Consider the following 25654-nt stretch of genomic DNA (forward strand, 5'->3'; position numbering starts at 1 on the left):
TGCATAGGTAACTAACTCACACTTTTCTGAGCTAATGTACTAGCTCAGGTATATGCGCCTTAAGGTCCGTAAAGGCGACCCTCACCCTCCTTCTCGTCCAAATGTTCTCCAGGTGCAGTTTCCTAGGTAATAGGTATAGGAGGGAAAAATATAGCGTAGTACAGTTTGCGTATCTAGGGTGTATGTAGTAGGTAATACCAATATACTCACAAACCCTGAGCCAATATATCGGCTCGCTTCATCAGACGTATGTGGTTAAGGACCACATTCCTTCTTTGTAATAGCAGGTAGAAATAAAAGCCGTAAGTGTAAAAAAAATATATAATATATAATTTATTGTATAAAAAATATTTTTAATATAACATTAATATAAAAATAATATATCAATAAAATAACACTTGTGGCTATAGTCCAAAAGACAATTCTGACTGGATGAACAGTGAGCAGTCAGAATTGTCTTTTGGACTATAGCCACAAGTGTTATTTTATTGATATATTATTTTTATATTAATGTTATATTAAAAATATTAAAAATATTTCTACCTGCTATTACAAAGAAGGAATGTGGTCCTTAACCACATACGTCTGATGAAGCGAGCCGATATATTGGCTCAGGGTTTGTGAGTATATTGGTATTACCTACTACATACACCCTAGATACGCAAACTGTACTACGCTATATTTTTCCCTCCTATACCTATTACCTAGGAAACTGCACCTGGAGAACATTTGGACGAGAAGGAGGGTGAGGGTCGCCTTTACGGACCCTAAGGCGCATATACCTGAGCTAGTACATTAGCTCAGAAAAGTGTGAGTTAGTTACCTATGCACTTTATTTTCAATTTATATTCTGTATACAGGTTACACTATGTTTTGTATATTTGTGTTCTCTGTTTAAGGTCAGTCTGAAAATGTTGGATAAACAGCTCACATGACAAAATAAGACCAATGTCAGCAATCACATATAAAGACACCCTTTCAGTTCTAACAATATTTTACTGTATTGATAAGGTCTCTCCACAGTATCTGCTGCATTCATCTCCTTGCTACTTGATTCAGTGTGTTATGGGCTGTCCTCCTCTGACCTGGTACCACATACCGCCAAATGCTGGGAGGTGTAGAGGGCAGGGAAGGAATGTCTGCCATGTGATGCTTGCAGCCGCAACAGGTTAGTATCATTCCAGTCAGTGCAAATGTGTTCAAGGATGACAGAAAGCTCTAAAGACAACCAATCAAGGTGGCTCCTGTGCAGATCACTGCTGAAGCATTCTGTTTTGGGCAGCAATGCACATTGCACGTAAAATGCGTTGCCTTGCCGTGCTCTTTGACTCTGGTCTTTCCTTCATCCCTTACATAGAATCTATCACCAAATGCGGTCTCTTCCTCCTTAAAAATATTTCTCGCATTCAACCTTTTCTCACTCAGGATGCAAACAGTACACTAGTTGATTCCCACCTTAATTATTGTAACCCTCTGCCTGTTGGACTGTGCCCGTATTGACACTCTACAGTCCGTAATGAATGCCTCTGCCAGACTCATCCAAGAATTCTCAAACCACACCGCTCGGTCAGTCCCTAAACTAGCTTCCTCTTTCAATTGAGATTTGGTTCAAAGTTCTTGTGCTTACTTACAAAACTCTCCATAACCGTGCCCTGTTTACATACCCTTCCTTATTAGTAGATATGCTCCAGCCCGGCCTCTTTGCTCCATGATGATCTGTTACAATCCCATTCTTGTACCTGATACCCAGACTCTCGCCAGCAGGACTTCTCCAGGGTTGCCATCCCTTATGGAATGCCCTCCCATGGGACATCTGACACTCACAGTCTCTGCAGTTCTTTAAAAATTCTTAAAAACACATACTTCTTTAAAGAGGTCTATTAGGTCCCCCCTTAAATGAACGCTATAGGGTCAGGAACACAACCATGTATTCCTGGCCCTATAGTGTTAAACCCACCATTTAGATGGCATGCCCCCCCCCCCCCCCCCCCCCTTGAATCAATGCATCTCTGTGAGGGAAACTCAGCGTCTCTGCAGCACTTAGCCAGGAAGCACCTCCAGTGGTCATCTGAGGAGTGACCACTTGGAGGTGTCCCTAGGGGCAATTTGTTTGCATGAAAATGCCTCCATATAATGATTATACTCACCAGAACAACTACATAAAGCTGTAGTTGTACTGGTGACTATAGTGTCCCTTTAACTTCTCATCCCTGATAACCTTCCTGTGTGTCTCCCCCCTGCTGTGCTCCCTTCTCCCAAACACCCCTCCCATCCTCAGGTACATTAAGATCACTTAATTCCCTCACTTCCCTATGTGTATTTGTATCCCATATGTTGTGTGTGTTTTACTAGAATTAAATGTTTGTCTTGTTTGCCTATTGTACAGTGCTGCAGAACAGGTTAGTGCTCTATAAATAATTGTACTTGTAGACATTTCATTAGGGTCCCCAGAATCAGGAATGGGAGAGGGAGTGTAAGGGGAAGGCAAAGTTATATTAGTGTATACCTGCTGTTACCACTATTTACATGTGGCACGAATATCACAGGTATGTTCTGTCAAGTCCTGCATGAAAGAGATGCCCGTCAGAATTCAAATGATGAAGTGAAAAACGATTTAATCATGGAAATGATCCCATAGAAACTGCAGTAATTTCAAGCACTGCAAGACATGCAGAAGTGATAAAAAGATAGTGGCTCTGGCATCGTTGCCTGGAGGAGGAAAACTACAGAGAAAAACAGGGATGGATGTATCACTGCAGATTATTATTATTTATATAGCGCCAGCAAATTCCGTAGCGCTGTAGATCATTATTTTTTATTACATCATAGGTCAGTGTATACGATTATGGATTTATTTTTTGCTAAGAAGATTTCATATATGAATAGTGACGCAAATTAGCTGAGTCGAATACATTTTATACCTTGCTTATTTTTCTGCAATTCTGCTGTTCGTTCATTCAATTCCCAGTTAAGTTAACAATCATCTTTGCCAATAAAATGCTTCAGCAATAAGACCACCCCTTCTGATGTGGATGACCAAATAGAAAATTATACTCTCTCCTTGCTGTATGTGGCAGATACTATGGGATATGATGAAGCCCCATGGAGCAGAAACATGCCTCCTGATTGGCTGAAGATCTTACTTGTCAGGGATATGCCCTCTGTTGATGCTGATAGTCCATGTATTAGCAGCAGAAACTTTGACAGTGAGTACCTTCTTTAAATTTCATTTTAATGTATATATTTTTTGTGCATTATATTAAAACTGACTTTCACTTCCAGTCTAAAAGGAACCTATAAACGACTTTGCTGTTGGCAGTGCGATGGTCGCGGGGTCAGTGCTGTCAGCACATTTGCGCGAGTAAAACATGGATGTTTACGGAGGATCCCATTTCAGAAATACATAAGACAATGTAGTCCTCCTTACTTTGTCTAGTGCTATCATTTGACCGAGTTGGAATTTTAGTTAAAATCCAACACAGTCAATGTAATTATCTCATAAAGATTTTATCTTTAGAAAATGCTCATTTTTTTGGGAGGTGACAGAGCCCTTTGTAAACAAAGGCGATATATTAAAATGGTGCCTTTTGTTATCTCAGCAACAATTTTAAAAAGGGGGGGGCATAACGAAAACGCGCATGTAGCGAAACTTATACTTCCTCTTAAACACTCATTAAAAAAATTATTATAAAAAAAAAACTACCCATGACAGATCCATTTTGATTGTTACCAATGATACACCACTGCAAGCAAATGAAAGAAATATAAAAATTCAGTTACAAAAAAAGAAAAGAAATCCCATCTAGTTTAATAATCTCCCAAAAAGAATGTCAATATAGAAAACAAAAAATGAGATACGTATATATTAAATACCACGTTTCTAATTGTTCCAGGGTATAGACTGTGTATAGACAGTGTTCAATCTAAATATATCAAAGCATTATAATGAAATCAACATGTTTCCCATAAGCAGTACTATTCATCTTGTTGATAAGGTCTTCCTGTTCTGTAACCAGTCTAAAGTTATTTCCCAGCAGGTTTCCGACTGGAAAAATTACATGGCTGTATTTGTGACTGTATTCCAATGCATTCTAAGCAGCCATAGCAACAAGTAAGAGATGGAAAAGCGGAAATGTCCATAATAATAATTATTTTTGTAGACAATATTAAAAAAACTAAACGTTTAGAACCAACCACCCTTCAGAGCAAAAGATCACCGAACATGATTTCAAAAGAATGTGCTTTGGCATGTGCATACAACTCCCTGAACAGAGGATGTACATAACAAAATGTTATTATCTTGTGTGCATCCAATAAGCTTTATTGCTCCACTGAGATACGGTCTATCAGCAGTGTTTACAAAACTTCACAAGTCCGTTACTATTTAATACTAATTTACCCTTGCTACTCAACAAGAGATGTATTGACATTTTAGGCTGCCCTTGGCCTAGTTAAACTCTTAGTGCCCAGCACTTTTTATTATCACTATACAGCACTAGAGGGTGGCGGAGACACACACAATATATATATTAAACAAATACACCCCGATACTTGAAATGTTTTTACTTAGAAACTCTAATGACGCTCCATTGCCAACAGATTTTCTGAATGAGATTCTTAGTATAGAAACCAGTTGTGTGATGAATTTTTACTTACGAGAGACATCTCTAGCAAAGCTCTCTCTTCATACCATGTTACAGTCCCAGGTTTGGAAGGTCAGTAGCAAATTTAGGCTCCTGGCCCACCATTCCAGATTAAGTTGCAGGTTTTCAGACTACAAACACGTCTTTGGATGCGGTTCCGCTGTGCAGAGTAATCTGTACATTGAGCTCGAATCACTTTAGCAACACTCTGCACATCAGAGGCCCTGCAACATACCCCTGACACACTATCCATTTCAAAAAGTGTCAGGGGATGTTGAAGGCTGGACTATGCCTCCCAAGATGATCTTACAACCGCAGTGCCGACAAAGCATATGGGGAGATGTGGTCCACAACATCTGGAGTGCCAAAGGTTGCTTGCCCTGATCTAGAGGTACGAGGAGGAATTAGCCTAATAAATTAGTGTGAAGTATCAGTAGACAAACATTGTCATTAGAAATGCTTAGAGGCCATAAACAGGTGAGGAGTTATCTGAAAATGGACTAAAGAGGACAAAATACAGCTGCCCCATACAGCAACGGTAAGCCAGGTAGTAAACTGAAAATAGTTTGTACTTGTGTGTAGACAGTGTAAAATAAAACACACAGAGAGGCCCCCATAACAGTCCTGATATTGGCGAGATAGTCCCACCTTCCCAATTAAAAGTTCCCTTGTGTCCTTCGTCTGGGGACACCAGGGTTGTTTCCTCTGGCATCACTAGATGTGCACAGGCGTTTCAGCAGCTCTATCTACAACAAACTACAGGTTAGGGGCTGATCAAACAGACACCTTTAGTGGGCGCTTCATCAATGGTGACGCCACCCTTTGTCCTGCCCACACCATCCTGATCTCATACCACCCAATATGAGGATTTTCCTTTAAGTTAAAAAAAGCTGCTTATCATCACAATAAAATCTTCATGGTTCAACATTTACTATAAGATTTATTATAACGTTTACTGTAATGAATTTCTTTCTCAAATATCAAAATGCAGAATTATTCACATGACCAAAATGAAATACTAAATAACCCTCTGGAACCGTTGTCCTTCTGATCAGTGATACTCAAACCACTCCTCAGAATCCATTAGCAGACAGAATTTGTAAAATGTAGAATTAAAAGAAATAACCTGTCATGGACCAAGTGGCTGAGGGATACTGCCAAGTTTAATTCTTAATTGCAGCAGCACTGCAGAAATACTCATAGCTAGAACTTGCGAATTTCCATCCGGAATATGAACACAGTACGCTCATTGCTACATGCCTTCCAGCTACTAATATATTTCACAATAAAATATTTTCCCATTGTGTTCGGATGCGGAATACCTTACAAAATTTCCCATCATACTCTGTATGGTTTACATATAAAGAAAACTCCAAAATATTCATAAAACAGAATGTACTAGAACATGACTAAAGGTATACTACATAATATGGTCCACCACTAAATATGTCATGTTGGAGATTTTGCAGATTTACCTTAAAAGAATAGTGAAGTAAAAAATAAATGTTCATATATAGCAGACAGCTATATATAAGTATGAGCCAGTGGTAGCGGATACATCACATTTTTATGACAGATATGTGTAGCAATATGAACTTAACCTTCATAAACAACAAAGTGCAGATTTGACTTCCTGGATAAAGGGACATTATTTATCCTACCTAACTGACATCCATTACATAGTCACACTGTTGCAAATCTTTTATGTTTCTATAAATTACAAAGTTCTGTGCACACCTGCCTACAAAAATTGACTGATTTTATTAAGGGCCAGGGGAGTAATACAATAATCTTGTGGCTGGCAAAACATCATTAAAACTGAAGCCAATACCACGAAGCCATAGAAGCTATATTCACACATACTATTATTTTGCCTTCTATTCTGTGGTATCATATCCCGGTGATGGATTAGGGAAATTGTTCTAAGTTGTCAAAGACCACTATCAGTTCATTGAAACTCCCACTGATACAATATTGCTTAGTACATCGACCTATGGTTTAGAGCATGGCTGCCCAATAGGTGGATCCCCAGATGTTGTAGAACTCAAACACACATAAAGCTTTGCCATTCCAAATGCATTCTAAAAGCATGCAGAGTAGCATGGGAGTTGAAGTTCTACAACATCTGGGGATCTATTGGGCAGCCCTGGTTTAGAGTAATTGTGTAAGGACTATGATTCTTAACAAGCATTAATCACAGATGAAAAATATCTTTCAAGTAATATAACAGTTCTAGTTCAGTGCCAGAATCAGAAACAACCAGGTATTGGGTAATTTCCTAATAGTATTAAAAGACTGATTATTAATATCTCCAAAACCGAGTCATTATCTTCATTCTAGACATAGAAACATAGAATGTGGCGGCAGATAAGAACCATTCGGCCCATCTAGTCTGCGCAATTTTCTAAATACTTTAATTAGTCCCTGGCCTTATCTTATAGTTTGGATAGCCTTATGCCTATCCCACGCATGCTTAAACTCACTCATAGACCAATTCTGAAATTCTCTAGAGGCATTAGAAAAACCAAATAAGGTGTAAAGTCCAGCCTTACCCCACTGACTTCATAAGTGTTACATTATAGAACTGTCCTTCTGAAACTTAAAGGAACACTATAGTCACCTAAATTACTTTAGCTAAATAAAGCAGTTTTAGTGTATAGATCATTCCCCTGCAATTTCACTGCTCAATTCACTGTCATTTAGGAGTTAAATCACTTTGTTTCTGTTTATGCAGCCCTAGCCACACCTCCCCTGGCTATGATGACAGAGCCTGCATGAAAAAAAAAAAAAAACTGGTTTCACTTTCAAACAGATGTAATTTACCTTAAATAATTGTATCTCAATCTCTAAATTGAACTTTAATCACATACAGGAGGCTCTTGCAGGGCCTAGCAAGCTATTAACATAGCAGGGGATAAGAAAATCTTAATTAAACAGAACTTGCAACAAAGAAAGCCTAAAAAGGGAAGGCTGTGCAAGTCACATGCAGGGAGGTGTGACTAGGGTTCTTAAACAAAGGGATTTAACGCCTAAATGGCAGAGGATTGAGCAGTGAGGCTGCAGGGGCATGTTCTATACACCAAAACTGCTTTATTAAGCTAAAGTTGTTCAGGTGACTAAAGTTTCTGTACAGATCCCTACGTCAAGAAATCCCAAGATAAAATGTATTCATATAAAAAATGGAAACCTAACATGCGCCAACAATGCCACACATGGTCTTCCCTTTGCCCTTCTTCTATTCACACAATCACGGAGCGTCATAGTAAAAAAAAAACACTGATGAAAGTAACACAAGTAAAAATTCTATTTTTGAAGAAAAAAAACCTCTAGGGATTTATGTCAGCAGTGGCCAAAAAGTAGACTTCCTGCTGCTGTAGGTCTACAACTTCCATAACTAAGTGTCCACCTATAGAGAAAACTTAGAGATCCCTTTTAGCACAAGCATCAACAGAAAACATCCAGAAACGAGAAACTGGAATGGAAAAGCTTTGAAATATTTAAGTACTACCAATAACATGGCACCACAAAAATGAAGCATTGTATATCACACCCATAAAACAGAAGCTGCATAAAACCTCTACAGACATCTGGCAAATAAGGGTCATCATTTTGAATGTGGTGGTTATGAGTATGGCATTATACCCAAAATGATACATTTTATTTTGACAAAATAATGTTTATTATGACAGTTTTCCTTAATAAATATTTATTTTGGTATTCTATTTCTACCTTTGCCCCTACTTCCTCCTTATTTAGAAAATCCTTATTTAGGTGGCCCATTTAAAAACTACCTCTATCGGACCATTATGTCTTTCCCTATTTTTTGCAGAGAATCTTTTAAACATGTCCTCTCCCTTAACCCACACACACATACTACCTTTTCCAAGCTGGATGTATTGATATATATTAAAAAATATATTTTAAAATTAGGTCATCTATACTAGAGAGTAACAAATCTATTAAATAAATACATACTGACACAAGAGTAAGGGATTTAACAGAAAACAGGTTCAAACAAAAAGAGATTTCTGGCAAGTACTAGACAGGATAATTGCTGTAAATATTACTGCACTTCCTACAAAAGAGAGAATAAGGAAAGCCAATATCAGCAGTGAGCAGACATGTTTATCCTAGCTTAAGAAGTCCCCATACACTCACCATTCTCACAGCGTAAATCAGTTTACTTTTTGGGGAGGGGGGGGGGGGGCGGAGACGGGAGTTAATTCTTTATTTTGAACAATTAAGAAATTGGCAAAACATTGCATTACAGAAATAAAGAAAAGCATGATATTATGGAGTGCCTTTGTCCGAAAAGCCACATCACAAAATAAAGTAAGCACGTTATCAAAAAACAAGACAGGAAAAAAAGTGCCCCCCTAAATAACTAACAGCTATACATCAATCAGTGGTATAAGATCAGGGGTTCAGAATGATCCAGCGCCAGAGCACAGGTTTTGGGCTTCAATTGCTTGTAAACAGCTTAACCCCTAAAGGTAAGTCAGAGTCAGGGACATTTTGGCACCATAATAACTTCATCTTGATGAATTTATTCTGGTGCCCAAACTGGTCCTTTAACAAAATCATTAGATATCAATATACACAGCAAATTATTTAGAGATCTCCACTATAACAGTGTACCACAATATCTTATGATCGAAAAATGCTTCACAGAAACACTACAACCACTAAAGTGTATTGCAGGGGCTTTGAGTGTAATTTGGCTGTGTCCAGTCCTCTCAATTTCTGTACACTTCATCTCAGCAGCAAGAAGAAAACCCCCCCCCCCCAAAAAAAAACAGGATTTGGACGCCAGGGCAGCCCTGGTTTTTATTATACTGCATACCTAAAATTGAACGAGATGCAAGGCAAACAAAGATTTAAAACTGAAATGTTAAAGTTTTTGAGGGAATTTAGAATATTGTATTAAACGAATTTAGATTAGTTGAAATTCTAAGGAATAAATAGTTTGAGGTTATACTGGATAGGTTTTTAGTAAAATGACATACCCGCACCCAGCACATGAAACAAAGTTATATGAGGTGAAGTGTTTATTTATTTCTTAATGTGATAACTATAATAGAATTATTACATTTAAATAACTGCACATACGGTTTCCAATTTTCAAGTTAAACTTTCATTAGTTCTTTCTTGGTAAAATTATATACCGTATATACTCGAGTATAAGCCGAGTTTTTCAGCACCAACTCTGCTTATACTCGAGTCAATTGTCTGTATTATGGCAATTTACATTGCCATAATACAGACTGGGGGCTGTGGGGGCTGCAGAGCGTTTACTTACCTCTCCTGCAGCTCCTGTCAGCTCCCTTCTCCTCCGCGCCGGTCCGTTCAGCACCTCTGTCAGCTCCCAGTGTAAGTCTCGCGAGAGCCGCGGGGTCATAGTGCGGCCGCGAGACTTACACTGTGAGCTGACAGAGGAGCTGCACGGACCGGCGCGGAGGAGGAGGGAGCTGACAGGAGCTGCAGGAGAGGTAAGTGCTTCCTGCCAGCCCCCCTCCTACACAGTGCCCATCCACTGGATCACCAGGGAGTGAGAGCACCCCTCCCTGCCATGTATCAAGCAGGGAGGGGGGACGAAAAAAAATTAAATAATAATAAAATAAAATAATACAAAAAATAAAAAATAATAATTAAATATAATAAAAAATAATAATAAAAAAAATTATTAACCCCTTAAGGACTGGACTTTTTTTGCGATGTTGTACATTTGCGACCAGGCATCTTTTTACACTTTTGTGGTGTTTGTGTTTAGCTGTAATTTTCCGCTCTCTCATTTACTGTTCCTATACAAATTATATATTGTTTTTTTCAGGACAAAAGGGGCTTTCTTTACATACCATTATTTATATAATCTCATGTAATTTAATTTTTAAAAAATGAAAAAATATGATGAAAAATTGAAAAAAATACATGTTTTTTGACTTTTATGTGAAAAATCTTTTATTCAGCTACAAAAGCGAATGAAAAAAACTGCTAAATAGATTCAAAATTTTGTCCTGAGTTTAAAAATACCCAGTGTTTACATGCTTTTTGCTATTTTTTTGCATGTTATAGGGCTATAAGTACAAGTAGGATATTGCGGTTTCAAAACATATATTTTTAAAATGTATCAATAGTGACATTGTAACACTATTATCTGTCATAAATCGCTGAATAACACCCCACATGTACATATTTTTTTTAAAGTAGACAACCCAGGGTATTCAATATGGGGTATGTCCAGACTTTTTTAGTAGCCACTTAGTCGCAAACACTGGCCAAAGTTAGCGTTCATATTTGTTTGTGTGTGAAAAAAGTAAAAAACTAAATTGAACGCTAATTTTGGCCAGTGTTTGTGACCAAGTGGTTACTAAAAAAGACTGGACATACCCCATTTGCAATACCTTGGGTTGTCTTCTTTCGCAAATGGTATGCCATCATGGGGGTAATTCTCATTCCTGGGCTACCATACGCTCTCAAAGGCAACGTAACCAACCTGGCCATTTTCAATGTAAAAATATTTGACCCATATATTTGACCCTGTAACTTTCAAAAACGCTATAAAACCTGTACATGGGGGGTACTGTTATACTCAGGAGACTTTGCTGAACACAAATATTAGTGTTTCAAAACTGGAAAATTTATCACAACAATTATATCATCAGTAAACGTGCTGTTTATGTGTGAAAAATGCAAAAAAAGTCACTTTCACTGACAATATCATCGCTGTGATATGTTTTACTGTTTTGAATCACTAATATTTGTGTTCAGCAAAGTCTCCCGAGTAAAACAGTACCCCCCATGTACAGGTTTTAGGGTGTCGTAGAACGTTACAGGGTAAAATACAGTGCTAGCAAATTAAATTCTCTAGACTTTCAGCCTGGGTTGGCAGGCAGGTCCCTTAAATTGCAATCAATAAAATAACTTAATTATGTAAAAATATTACATAAATACGCACGTAGAATTTAAATATATGTGCATATTTATATATTTGAAGTCTACGTGTATATTTATATAATTATTTATGTCATTTTGTATATGGACATATGAATAGTTCGTATTCTTTTTATTTATTTATATATACATAGATATATATACAATTTCATTCTAAGTGTATTTTGATATAAATATATATATATATTAATATCAAAATACAGTTAGAATAACATTTCGTATAGATATATAATTTTTTTTTAATTTTTATTATTATTTTTAATTTTTTAATTTAATTTAAATTATTTATTATTCGTATTTTATAATAATATATATATATACACAAAATATATATAGTTATTATATATATTATATATATACGTGTGTAAATTAATTATAAGTGTATTTTTATATTAATATATGTACATATTAATATAAAAATACACTTAGCATGACATTATATATATGATATATAGACATATATTATATAGGTATAATATATGTCTATATATCATATATATATATATACACATATATAATAATTTTTTTTTTATTAACTTTCACTTTACTTTTTTTTTTGATTTTACAGTTGCAGGGAGACTGCCTGTCAGCACAGACAGTCCCCCTGCAGGCAGAGACTAGGACACCTATTGTGACCATGTGGTCGCCCTGTTGGGCGATCACATGGCCCCAGGGGCCCTAATCCGCCATGGGGAGACTGTCTGAGCTGCAGGCAGTCTCCCCACAACGGGAGCAACGCCGATCGCCGCCGGGGGAACGACGGCGATCGGGTAAGTACATTTTAAATTTAGGACGGTTCAGGACCGTCGTCGGTCGGCAAGGGAAAAATGCCGATGATGGTCCTGAACCGTCTTGCGTCCTTAAGGGGTTAAAATAATAAATAAATAAAAAATTGCCCACCCCCCCACCAAGGCTCTGCAACACACACACTGCACTCATATACACAGCATTCATACACACACACAGCATTCATACACACACACTGCAAATTAATATTCAATTAATATAATTTTTATAGGATCTAATTTTATTTAGAAATTTACCAGTAGCTGCTGCATTTCCCACCCTAGTATTATACTCGAGTCAATAAGTTTTCCCAGTTTTTTTGGGTAAAATTAGGGGCCTCGGCTTATATTCGGGTCGGCTTATACTCGAGTAGATACGGTATGTTCTATCTGCTCAATTATTAAAGGGAAACCATAGGGCCAGGAAAACAAACTCGTTTTCCTGGCACTATAGCTTCTCCCTTCGTCATGGTGCAGAAGGGGCTAATAACCCCTTCTTTCACTTACCTAGGTCCAGCGCTGATGTCCCTCGGCGCTGGCTCAGCTCCGCCCACGCAATGGCTATGGCACGCGCGCATTAGTCCTTCCCATAGGAAAGTCTTATTCAATGTTTTCCTATGGGGATTCCGGTGATGCTGGAGGTCCTCATGCGTAGCGTGAGGACGTCCATCGTCGTTTAAGACACCTTTTGTGTTCTGAGAAGCCAGAAGTCCCTCTAGTGGCTGTCTGATAGACAGCCACTAGAGGAGGACTTAACCCTGCAAGGTAATTATTGCAGTTTATAAGAACTGCAATAATTACACTTGCAGGGTTAAAGGACCACTCTAGTGCCAGGAAAGCATACTCGTTTTCCTGGCACTAGAGTGCCCTGAGGGTGTCCCCACCCTCAGGGACCCCCTCCCGCCCGGCTCTGGAAAGGGGAAAGGGGTAAAAACTTACCTTTTTCCAGCGCTGGGCGGAGAGATCTCCTCCTGCTCTCCTCCTCTTCTCCTCCCCGTCGGCTGAATGCGCACGCGCGGCAAGAGCTGCGCGCGCATTCAGTCGGTCACATAGGAAAGCATTCACAATGCTTTCCTATGGACGCTGGCGTGCTCTCACTGTGAAAATCACAGTGAGAAGCACGCAAGCGCCTCTAGCGGCTGTCAATGAGACAGCCACTAGAGGACATAGGGGGAAGGCTTAACCCATTCATAAACATAGCAGTTTCTCTGAAACTGCTATGATTATGAAAAAATGGGTTAACCCTAGAAGGACCTGGCACCCAGACCACTTCATTAAGCTGAAGTGGTCTGGGTGCCTAGAGTGGTCCTTTAAGGGTGATGGGAGTTGGCATCCAGACCCCTCCAATGGGCAGAAGTGGTCTGGGTGCCTGGAGTGTCCCTTTAAGCTTAATGTCTCTTTAAAAATCAATTGGGCTAATTGTGGTTAACAACAAAGGATTAAGTACAAGTGTTGTATAATTACAGTTGTCTCCCTAAACCAGTGGTTCTCAAACCAGTCCTCAAGGCCCACCAACAGGATTTATGTATTTCCCTGTTTTATTCCAATGGAGATACTAACAAAACCTGGACTGTTGGTGGGTCTTGAGGAGTGGTTTGAGAACCACTGCCCTAAACAGTACTTAGCGTGTTCAAGGACTATTGTACTGATCTAAAGATGAAATTAGGACTACTATAGTCTTAGAAAAGTACTATATTTCGTTTTCTTGTCTGTCACACTATGTTTTAAAGTGTACCATACACACAAACATAGGCCTAAATTAAAAAGTATAGAATATCATCTATGCATCACTCTAGCAAAGGTATAGATTTACTATAGTAATACTTTCGAAGTCTATGCCACGGACTAAGTGACAGGGAGACAGGAAAACCCTCCTACAGGTGTTTCTCCTGCTCTCTGCCACAGTGGCATTCCCCTTGCAAGTTATTTTTGCACCTATAGAGGAGATATAGGAATGGAGTAACTGTAATCTATATCCCAATACATTAGTTAACGCCATTTACCCCAATAACTTCCGCTGGAAAGGATATATTGAATACGCAGACATAAATGTGGGAATGCGAATGACTAGAGAAAATATGAATTTCCTTTGAACTATCAAACTGGAAAGCATAAAATGTGAAGAAGAGCGTGTTGCCTACTGAAGTCTCATGATATTGGCGCTCTAAGGCAATGTATAAATAAAGAGATCAAGAATGAACAAAGCATTCAAAAGAATCACATGAATAAGATGGTTATCAATGATTTACGCACAATCCAATCTTTTGTGATGTCAACACCTCTAATCTTGTACATGAGTAACTTGAATTTTTTTTTTTTTTCCCAAGAATCAGAACTTGAGCAGTGTGTCTGATTCACTGAAAATGTATTATTGTTTAGACTGACCCTTGTTTGTTTGATTTATTTTGGGACCTGTATAAGGGCTTTTACACAGTTCTCTCATAAATGCTGAAGTGTTGTTAAAGAGAATTAGAATCACTTGTTATGTATCACTGCGATACACGCTATCTGTAACTTTGTCAAACGGATGTTAAGATTAGTTAGAGGTCCAGGAGAGGTTCAACAGAAACTGCAGGGAAAAGCTTGGCACAAAGCTTCAAGATCTTCTGGACCTGGATTATGCATTTACTGAGGCACTAAAGAATAGAAGGGAGAGAGATGGGACAGAGAAGCTCATTGCACTTTAAACTACCGTGTTTCCCCGAAAATACGCCCTACCCCGAAAATAAGCCCTAGCTGAATTTTCGGGGTGGGCTGCAATATAAGCCCTACCCCGAAAATAAGACCTAGGCAGGGCCGGCGGAAATGCCTCAGCCGCCTGAGCGCTCTATAGAGAGCGCTCAGACGGCTGCCGCACTGCCTCACCTCTCCTTCCCTGTAGCGTTGCCGAGCTCCTCTCCGGTCCGCGACCCGCCCGGACTGACAGGAAGTGCACACTGAGTGTGCACTTCCAGGTCAGTCCGGCCGGGTCGCAGACCGGAGAGGAGCTCGGCCACGCTACAGGGGAGGTGAGGGGGGAGGGAGGGGGGAGTATTACAAGGAGGGAGGGGGGGGGAATATTACAAGGGGGGAATATTACAAGGGGGAGGGAGTATTACAGGGAGGGAGGGGGGAGTATTACAAGGAGGGAGGGGAGGAGTATTACAAGGAGGGGGGGGAGTATTACAGGGAGGGGGGGGAGTATTACAAGGAGGGGGAGGGGAATATTACAGGGAGGGAGGGAGGGAGGGGGGAGAGTATTACAGGGAGGGAGGGAGGGATGGGGGATAATATTACAGGGAGGGGGGAGAATATTACAGGGAGGGAGGGAGGGGGGAGAGTATTACAGGGAGGGAGGGAGGGGAGAATATTACAGGGAGGGAGATGTGAGGGTCTCTGGTGGGGTTACACAGCGCGGACACCGGCTGACAGACTGGCTCTAAGCCCTACCCTGAAAATAAGCCCTAGTGTGTTTTTTGTGATTAAAATTAATATAAGACCCGGTCTTATTTTCGGAGAAACACGGTATGTAGTGTCATCAGTGTTGTCCTTCGGAGTACGCCTTTAAATGGACACTATAGTCATGAGAACAACTGCAGCGTATTGTATTTGTTCTGGTGAGTATAGTTTTGCAGTGAACACTTTTTTTCAGAGAAAATGCAGTGTTTACATTACAGCCTAGGGACACCTGCAGTGGTCACTATTCAGATGGCTACTAGAGGTGTTTCTTGGGGTAGTGCTGCACAGTGTGTCTGCCATTCAGTGTCTTCACCCTCTGCATGGAGACAATGAACTTTTCTCATAGAGATGTATTGATTCAATGCATCTATATGAGGAAGTGCTGCTTGGCCAGAGTGGAGTTTGACTCCGCCCTCCAGCCAGGCTGACAATCTCACCCAATCAAATGATTTCCTATTGGAAAGCATTGTGATTGGCTTAGATAATCACTTCTGATGAGGTCAGCAAAGAAGGCATATTGGGGCAGGGCCAGCATCAGCAGACTGGAATAAAGGTAAGGTTTAAGTATATTTAGGGGGGCACGGGGGCTAGATACAATTTTTTAACACTATAGGGTCAGGAATACCTATTTGTGAACCCTATAGTGTTCCTTAAAATAAGTTATGGCAAATCCTTTTAAGTTTTTGTTTAACTGATACCGTATATACTCGAGTATAAGCCGACCCGAATATAAGCCGAGGCCCCTAATTTTACCCCAAAAAACTGGGAAAACTTATTGACTCGAGTATAAGACTAGGGTGGAAAATGCAGCAGCTACTGGTAAATTTCTAAATAAAATTAGATCCTACAAAAAAGTTATATTAACTGAATATTTATTTACAGTCTGTGTATATAATGAATGCAGTGTGTGTGTGTGTATGAATGCAGTGTGTATATGAATGCTGTGTGTGTATGCAGTGTGTATATAATGAATGGAGTGCAGTGTGTGTATGAGTGCAGTGTGTGTATAATGAATGCAGTGCAGTGTGTGTGTATGAGTGCAGTGTGTATATAATGAATGCAGTGCAGTGTGAATGCAGTGTGTGTATGTATGAGTGCAGTGTGTATGTATGAGTGCAGTGTGTGTGTATGAATGCAGTGTGTATATAATGAATGCAGTGCAGTGTGTGTATGAGTGCAGAGTGAATGCAGTGTGTATGTATGAGTGCAGTGTGTATATAATGAATGCAGTGCAGTGTGTGTATGAGTGCAGAGTGAATGCAGTGTGTATGTATGAGTGCAGTGTGTATGTATGAATGCAGTGTGTGTATACAGGGAGTGCAGAATTATTAGGCAAGTTGTATTTTTGAGGATTAATTTTATTATTGAACAACAACCATGTTCTCAATGAACCCAAAAAACTCATTAATATCAAAGCTGAATATTTTTGGAAGTAGTTTTCAGTTTGTTTTTAGTTATAGCTATTTTAGGGGGATATCTGTGTGTGCAGGTGACTATTACTGTGCATAATTATTAGGCAACTTAACAAAAAACAAATATATACCCATTTCGATTATTTATTTTTACCAGTGAAACCAATATAACATCTCAACATTCACAAATATACATTTCTGACATTCAAAAACATAACAAAAACAAATCAGTGACCAATATAGCCACCTTTCTTTGCAAGGACACTCAAAAGCCTGCCATCCATGGATTCTGTCAGTGTTTTGATCTGTTCACCATCAACATTGCGTGCAGCAGCAACCACAGCCTCCCAGACACTGTTCAGAGAGGTGTACTGTTTTCCCTCCTTGTAAATCTCACATTTGATGATGGACCACAGGTTCTCAATGGGGTTCAGATCAGGTGAACAAGGAGGCCATGTCATTAGATTTTCTTCTTTTATACCCTTTCTTGCCAGCCACGCTGTGGAGTACTTGGACGCGTGTGATGGAGCATTGTCCAGCATGAAAATCATGTTTTCTTGAAGGATGCAGACTTCTTCCTGTACCACTGCTTGAAGAAGGTGTCTTCCAGAAACTGGCAGTAGGACTGTGAGTTGAGCTTGACTCCATCCTCAACCCGAAAAGGCCCCACAAGCTCATCTTTGATGATACCAGCCCAAACCAGTACTCCACCTCCACCTTGCTGGCGTCTGAGTCGGACTGGAGCTCTCTGCCCTTTACCAATCCATCCATCTGGCCCATCAAGACTCACTCTCATTTCATCAGTCCATAAAACCTTAGAAAAATCAGTCTTGAGATATTTCTTGGCCCAGTCTTGACGTTTCAGCTTGTGTGTCTTGTTCAGTGGTGGTCGTCTTTCAGCCTTTCTTACCTTGGCCATGTCTCTGAGTATTGCACACCTTGTGCTTTTGGGCACTCCAGTGATGTTGCAGCTCTGAAATATGGCCAAACTGGTGGCAAGTGGCATCTTGGCAGCTGCACGCTTGACTTTTCTCAGTTCATGGGCAGTTATTTTGCGCCTTGGTTTCTCCAAACGCTTCTTGCGACCCTGTTGACTATTTTGAATGAAACGCTTGATTGTTCGATGATCACGCTTCAGAAGCTTTGCAATTTTAAGATTGCTGCATCCCTCTGCAATATATCTCACTATTTTTGACTTTTCTGAGCCTGTCAAGTCCTTCTTTTGACCCATTTTGCCAAAGGAAAGGAAGTTGCCTAATAATTATGCACACCTGATATAGGGTGTTGATGTCATTAGACCACACCCCTTCTCATTACAGAGATGCACATCACCTAATATGCTTAATTGGTAGTAGGCTTTCGAGCCTATACAGCTTGGAGTAAGACAACATGCATAAAGAGGATGATGTGGTCAAAATACTCATTTGCCTAATAATTCTGCACTCCCTGTATAATGCATGCAGTGCAGTGTGTGTATGAATGCAGTGTGTGTATATAATGAATGCAGTGCAGTGTGTGTATGAGTGTGTGTATGAATGCAGTGTGTGTGAGTGAGAGTGCAGTGTGTGTGTGTGTGAGTGAGTGCAGAGCATTGGTGGGAGTGGGCATTTTATTAATTATTATTATTTAATTATTATTGTAATATATATATTTTTTTCATGTTGTTATTTTTTTTATTATTATTTTTTTTTATTTTATTATTATTTTTTTTTATTTTTTTTTTCGTCCCCCCTCCCTGCTGGTTAGCTGGCCAGGGAGGGGGGCTCTCACTCCCTGGTGGTCCAGTGGATGGGCTGTAGGAGGGGGCTGGCAGGAAGCTGTAACTTACCTTCACCGCAGCTCCTGTCAGCTCCCTTCTCTCTCCTCCGTCCGTGCAGCTCCCAGGTCAGCTCCCTCTGCGGCTCTCGCGAGAGTTGCAGAGGAAGCTGACCTGGGAGCTGCACGGACGGAGGAGAGAGAAGGGAGCTGACAGGAGCTGCGGTGAAGGTAAGTTACAGCTTCCTGACAGCCCCCGGTCCTTGTCTGTATTATGGCAATGACAATTGCCATAATACAGACAACTGACTCGAGTATAAGACGAGTGAGTGTTTTTCAGCACAAAAAATGTGCTGAAAAACTCGTCTTATACTCGAGTATATACGGTATATGGTTTATTGAAGTTGTCTGGGTGCAGTGTCCCTTTGGCCCTTTTGTTAAACATTGCAGTTTCAAAGAAACTGCAATGTTTACATTGCAGCACTAAGTCTGCCTCCAGTGGCTGTTTACCAGCTTTGTATTCCTGGCACTATAGTATCGCTTTAGCTAAAACAACTCAAATTCTGGTTTATATAAAAATTTAAGTTTGCTAGTTTCTTGAACAGACACCTGCACCTGATCAGTCACACTATTCCCTCTATGGAGACACAATTTAAAAATGTTAATGCACACCCCATTAGAGACAGAAAGATTATCTTATGTTAATATAAAGCATATTAGAATGCAATTATAAAGCTACAAAGAACTGTAGTATGCAAACCTATTATGTGTATTCCTGAGCTTTTAGTGTTAAAAACACATGTTGGGTCCGCAACCCCCTCTTAAAACTCACCTTTATACAAGCGCTTCGCCCCAGATCCACCTCCTTGACTGAGATTATCAGAACTGATGATCTCAGCCAATCCAATGCTTTCCCATAGGAAAGCATTCTGAGACTATTGCGCCAATCAGACTCAATGCATCTCTGTGGGGAAATTCTAGCAACTCCATGCAAAGCGTGGAGATGCTGAAAGTCTGTGCCACACTGACCCAGGTAGCACCTCTAGTGGCTGTCTAAATTACTGCAACTGGAGGTGCCCATAGGCAGCAATGTAAAGACAGCCTTTTCTCTGAAAAGGCAGGGTTTAAAGTAAAATTCCTGCAGGGACAGGATATAGACAGCAGAACAACTAGATTACGCTATAACTCCCAGCTTTTCTCCTGAAATATTACATTAGAAGGACTTCATAACTGGTGATAACTGCAAACACCACTTGCTCCCACCAATATGAGGCAGATTTAGACATGTATGTCCTGGTGCTGCCCAAAATCTTATCCACAAACTGAACCAAAATTCAATGTTTATAGCGCAAGGATTTTAGAGTAATTAATTTGTGAAGTTATACAAATAACAGATGAAGGAATCTGGATTCCTATTAATTGTATTAGTAAATATATAAATCATGTGGTTATTCTTGCTGATTGTTGTGATTGTAAATTTCACAACAATTCTACATGAAATGACGAGTGCATTATTTAAAAAAGAAATACTGGCATGGATTAATTTATTAATACCGTTAGGACCATAAACACATATTTCTTTCAGATGGATAAAAGCAGTTAACCACTTCTCACATTGTAAACAGTATGTCCAATATAAAGAGATTCCTGTAAAGCAGTTTCATGCCCCCGTTTTGTTCCGCTGTCCTCATTTCCTGGAATCTGCCGAGCAAAGCCAAATCTTATCTTATTTTTCTCATAACAAGGGAATACTTTAAGACTACTGGCTTACAAGCTTGCGTGCTAGCCAACCTTTTCAAGACACAGCATTGCTTGTTACAGACTGAAAAGGCAGTAACCGAGACACATGACTAAAAGAAGAGATGGACAGGGTTATTTACTGAAGTGAGAATTGTCAGGAAATTTAAGTTTATTCAAAGTGGATTTCAGATTTAAATCGGCACGGTCAGTAGGAACTACTTTGTCTCTGTACATTTCCTCCGCCTATCTTTCCTAGACTCTGTCTGGATTGACTACAGTGTCAATCCCGACAGTTGTCTCCAGTATCTGCTGCTAGGAACTGGCTTTGTCTACGGGGATCCTGCAGTCTTGCGGGATCCTCCACAGACCTCAATGCTATATTCTTGCGCATGCATGAGAGTACAGCAGAGTATTTGGCTCATGGCGCTGAAGCGACAGGAGCTGAAGGGAACCCGCTGGGACAAGGTTTGCGTAAGTAAATCTCACCTTTACCAGTCCCCACCCCCAACCACCAACTCGTCTCCCCCCCCTCCCCCTCCTCAACAGGGATGTCATCGTCGGGGGTCTTTGTTAATTCGGCAAAGTCCCAAGACGGTGACAGTGCCACTTTAAGGCCAAAACAGTTTCATTCTTTAAGCCAGTTATGCTTCCAATTCAACTATTTTAGTCTAAAATGTCAAATTCACTTTAATTTACTTTGAATTCTCAACAAATCTAAAGGCAATAAATATTTATTTTTACTTTAAGTAATTAATACACAAACATATGCATAAAAATGTACATCACAAGGTATTATACACCACCAACTTAGGAAGATTGGTGAACAATCCTACACGGAATTCCCCACTTAAAACAAAAAAGCTGCACACTGGAAAATAAATGCTACAAGGGGAAATTTGGGAATATTCTCAGTTTCAAATCAAGTGCTTTGAGGGAAGTAAAATATACATGGGATGTTTAAGCAGATGCAAGGTGTCCTGCACACCAAAATCCCCATGATAAATACTCTCAAAGTGAATTTCAAATGTAAGTTCAAAATAGCCAAACTGAAATATAGTCAGCTATGCTTTCAAATTTGGCTATTTTGGCCTTAAAGGATCACTATAGGGTCAGGAACACAAACATGTATTCCTGACCTTATAGTGTTAACACCACCATCTAGCCCCCTGGGCCCCTCATGCCTCCATAAATATAGCAAAATCTTACTGTATTCAAGCCTGAAGCTGTAGATCTGCATGCTGTTTGCCTCAGAAAAAAAAAAGCTCTCTGCTGACATCCTCAGAAGTGGTAGCCTGATCCAATCACAATGCTTCCCTATAGGATTGGCTGAGACTGACAAGGAGGCAGAACAGGGGCAGAGCCAGCATGATTCAAACACAGCCCTGGACAATAAGCATCTCCTCATAGAGATGAATTGAATCAATGAATCTCTATGAGGAAAGTTCAGTGTCTGCATGCAGAGGGAGGAGATACTGAATGTTTGGATGTATTTTAGGCAGCCATGACCCAGGAAGGATCTCTAACAGCTGAGGAGTGGCCAGTGAAGTTATCACTAGGCTGTAATGTAAATACTGCATTTTCTCTGAAAAGACAGTGTTTACAGCAAAAAGCCTGAATATAATGATTCTACTCACCAGAACAAATTCAATAAGCTGTAGTTGTTCTGGTGACTATATAGTGTCCCTTTAAATTTGAAATTCAATTTGGATTCATTGTATTTATTCAAAAATGTAAACTAAACATTGAGCTACAGAAATTGCTAGCAAATACATATATTAAAATATATTTCTGTAATTTACTTTTTAATCTTCACCTCTATGACACACTTGATAAAGTCGATGGGTAACTTTAAGAGCAGATGCAGAAGGCAAGCAATGATGCCATTGAAAATCCAGATTTTTTGGGGGGGTTACCTCTGCCAGTGGCTTCCCAGTCTATGATCCTTTCAGACTCATAGCTCCTTAACAACTACAATGAGCTGAAGTGGTTACGGTACTTAATGTACTGATTTATTTAAATGGTTTGGGTGTAATCCCTCCCCAGCAATGCATGTAATACTCTACCAACTACCTTGTAGTATCTATAGAGATGTCAGGACTCAAATATCAATCAACCAGATACAAATTTAAATACTAAACTTTACTTACAATAAAAAAATTTAAAAAACCTGTGCTTTATGGGTGTAAAAATTGAAAATCTACATCTACAGTTACTCATGTGTTGACTTTCCACAAGACGGCACATTAATTAACGAGACAGTAAATATACACTAATAATCCGCACAGTGTGAGTACTAAACAACCTAATTAATTCCAAAGGTAAAAAGTGTTGATCAATGTCAAAGAAAAGTTTCTGAAGCAGCCGTTTAATATTTTAGATTTTATGAGCTGCCAGGTTCTGACAAGCTGCATCAAGTCAAGTGTAAAATATCTCAAGTCTTATCCTCCTTAATGAACAGAATAATTTATAGACTTATAAACTTCTCCGTGACTGCACAAAATATGCAGACATTAATAGCTAGAGATTCTGATGGAAGAGGGCAAGTGGGTAAAGGAAAACTTTTCAAATATTCAGAACTCTTGCAAGTTGGACTTGTTTGATTTTGACTGACGGAGCACATATTTCTGGTGCTTAAGCGATAGGAGAAGGCATTTGTCCAGTATTTTTGAAGCAAATCTGATTTAATTTAGAATGATCAAATAGGTCACTTAAGTCTGTATACAATAAAATATATATATATATCATGGACTTTTGCTGCATGGCAGAACAGCTAAGCATATTGAAGTAGAAAGCCGTTAGAAATCAGATTTATCAAGGACAATTCAAAAGTTCTCAATTGAAAACATTTTAAATCGAAGAATAAAGAATACATAATTATTTGATGCAAAATAACTTTTTAATATAATTACCTAAATTAATTAAAATGTTTACACTATATATTTTTTTTGTTTATTCATAAAAACCGGTTAAAGCAAATCCCAATACATCGTGAAATTCCTGCCAGGTAATTTGTTATCGGGGTTAAAGCGCGGTCTATTCACACAACGTATGTATGATACACAAACTGTCAAGACAGACAGGAAAACCCTGATGCATGTTAATATGTTTTTCGGTAGACAGGTATCCACATAAACATATTAACATTGGCCTCTTGTTGGTAGCTTAAACATGTACATTTAGAGGGGAAAAAAAATTAGCTTAAAAAAATAAATAAAAAAGTCATTAGCAAGAAATAATCCACAAGATAAAAACAATTGTTAAAACAACATAACGATTGTTCCACTCCCAAAAACCTGGAAAGCCTAAATCTTGTTGCAACAGGGTGAAAGTGATTTTAAACACTGCAGGGCGTAATTGGTGGACCTGGTCTAAAGAGCACTTTGGCAATCGTGAATTTTATTTTAAACCACCCAGCATGAGAGAGAAGACTTGCTCAAAAACAACTTACCCTTTTTTCTGCTACGCTGTCCTCTCCCGTGGAGTCCTTCTCGTGGGTCTCTTTTAGGGCTGGCATTTGTTTTTTGTGAGCTGGCTCCCTGTTTAAAGTGGTGTATCCTATGTGTTCGTAAATTGGGTTTATTGTCATTTTGGCAATGTACTCGGCTGCTTTTGTCTCAATGTAGAGAGTGATCAGGCCGTCAGTCACCAGGTCATGAATGGATTCGAATCTCTTCTCTCCGACAAAGTGCTTGCCATCATGGTATAGCCTGAAATTTCTGGTCTGGTTTCCAAATCTGAGTCAAGATAACAGGGAAGAGAGTTTACAGCAATATGTTTCATATTCTTTAAGGGAGAGACTATATAAGCTCTATTCTCTAAGCCATGAGAAAATGTATAATATGAATGGTTTTAACAGCCTAACAACAATGAGATACTAAGTAAAAGTGCCAAGGAATGATTTGTTCTTTCACTTGTTTAACTCACTTCATTACATCTGTTGAAAAATATCCAACAGTTCAGTTGTTTCCATCAGTACATCTTCTTTCTGAGGCTTCAGTGTAAGATGCTGTGAAGTTATTACAATAAGCTCTTCTGTTGCAGTTAATCAATACAGTGGTTTGAGAGCAAGACCTCAGCAGCTCGGGCTTTACAAAAGTAATAAGCTATTCTGGGTACAGTTTAACTCTGGTGCCAACAATTACACTGAAACAGATCAGCTGCCAAAATCTCAGCAAAATAGGACTAAGTGGCTCAAGGGCAAGTATTCTTCATATCTTACTAAACACCACTTACTAAAGACTTTTAAGGGACTATATGCTAAACTAATTTAAAATTAATTAACCAAGACATTTTCCAACTGCTTAATGCAACTTGTCTAAAGTATAATCTGCATATGGACAGTATTTATAGTCTCGATATGGATCACCTAGAAACATGGAATGTGACGGCAGATAAGAACAATTCGGTCCATCTAGTCTGCTCAATTTATCATTAGTTTCTGGTCTTATTACCTGAAGAGAAACGACCATAAAAATTAAATCTTTGTCATTATGTAGCCAATGGTAAAATAAGGTTTGCAAAGTTGTAACAGGTAAGTCATTTGATTTAAAATATGAGCTTTCAACCCTCTTTCTCTCAAGTGGTTTCTGAGTATTCTACACACAACAGTTCTGGCTAATTGTTTGGTACACTGGCAACAACATAGAATGGAGGACAATATACTAACACTTGTACAATGCCAAGTTTGATTCTGTCCAACCTGAATGGCAATGACTGACACAGTAACAGTGGTGGGCCAACAGATTCACACGTGATAATACAGTATTGTCGTTTTATTATACGTGTTGCTGAAAAGGGGTGGAATATGGGTACAAGGGAGAGCTGCGGGTTTTGCCAAATCAATCCATAGATGGTTTTACAGAAAATCTGTGGGGAGGGAACCAACAGACTCATAGCACCATAACCTCAAAACTGAGCTAAACTGGTTACA

The 25654-nt window shown here is 39.3% G+C and overlaps 1 protein-coding gene across 2 annotated transcripts in view; it reads right to left on the reverse strand.

The window, feature by feature from the left end:
• CHN1 (chimerin 1) overlaps window positions 1-25654 on the reverse strand; it is a 110833-nt gene that overhangs the window by 17388 nt on the left and 67791 nt on the right. For both annotated transcript variants that reach the window (XM_063429761.1, XM_063429760.1), the window contains exon 7: window positions 24173-24458. In XM_063429761.1, the coding sequence (XP_063285831.1) occupies window positions 24173-24458 (286 nt within the window). The remainder of the gene's footprint in view (window positions 1-24172; window positions 24459-25654) is intronic.

This window comes from Pelobates fuscus, chromosome 8, assembly GCF_036172605.1.
Source record: "Pelobates fuscus isolate aPelFus1 chromosome 8, aPelFus1.pri, whole genome shotgun sequence".
NCBI classification, from domain to species: domain Eukaryota; kingdom Metazoa; phylum Chordata; class Amphibia; order Anura; family Pelobatidae; genus Pelobates; species Pelobates fuscus.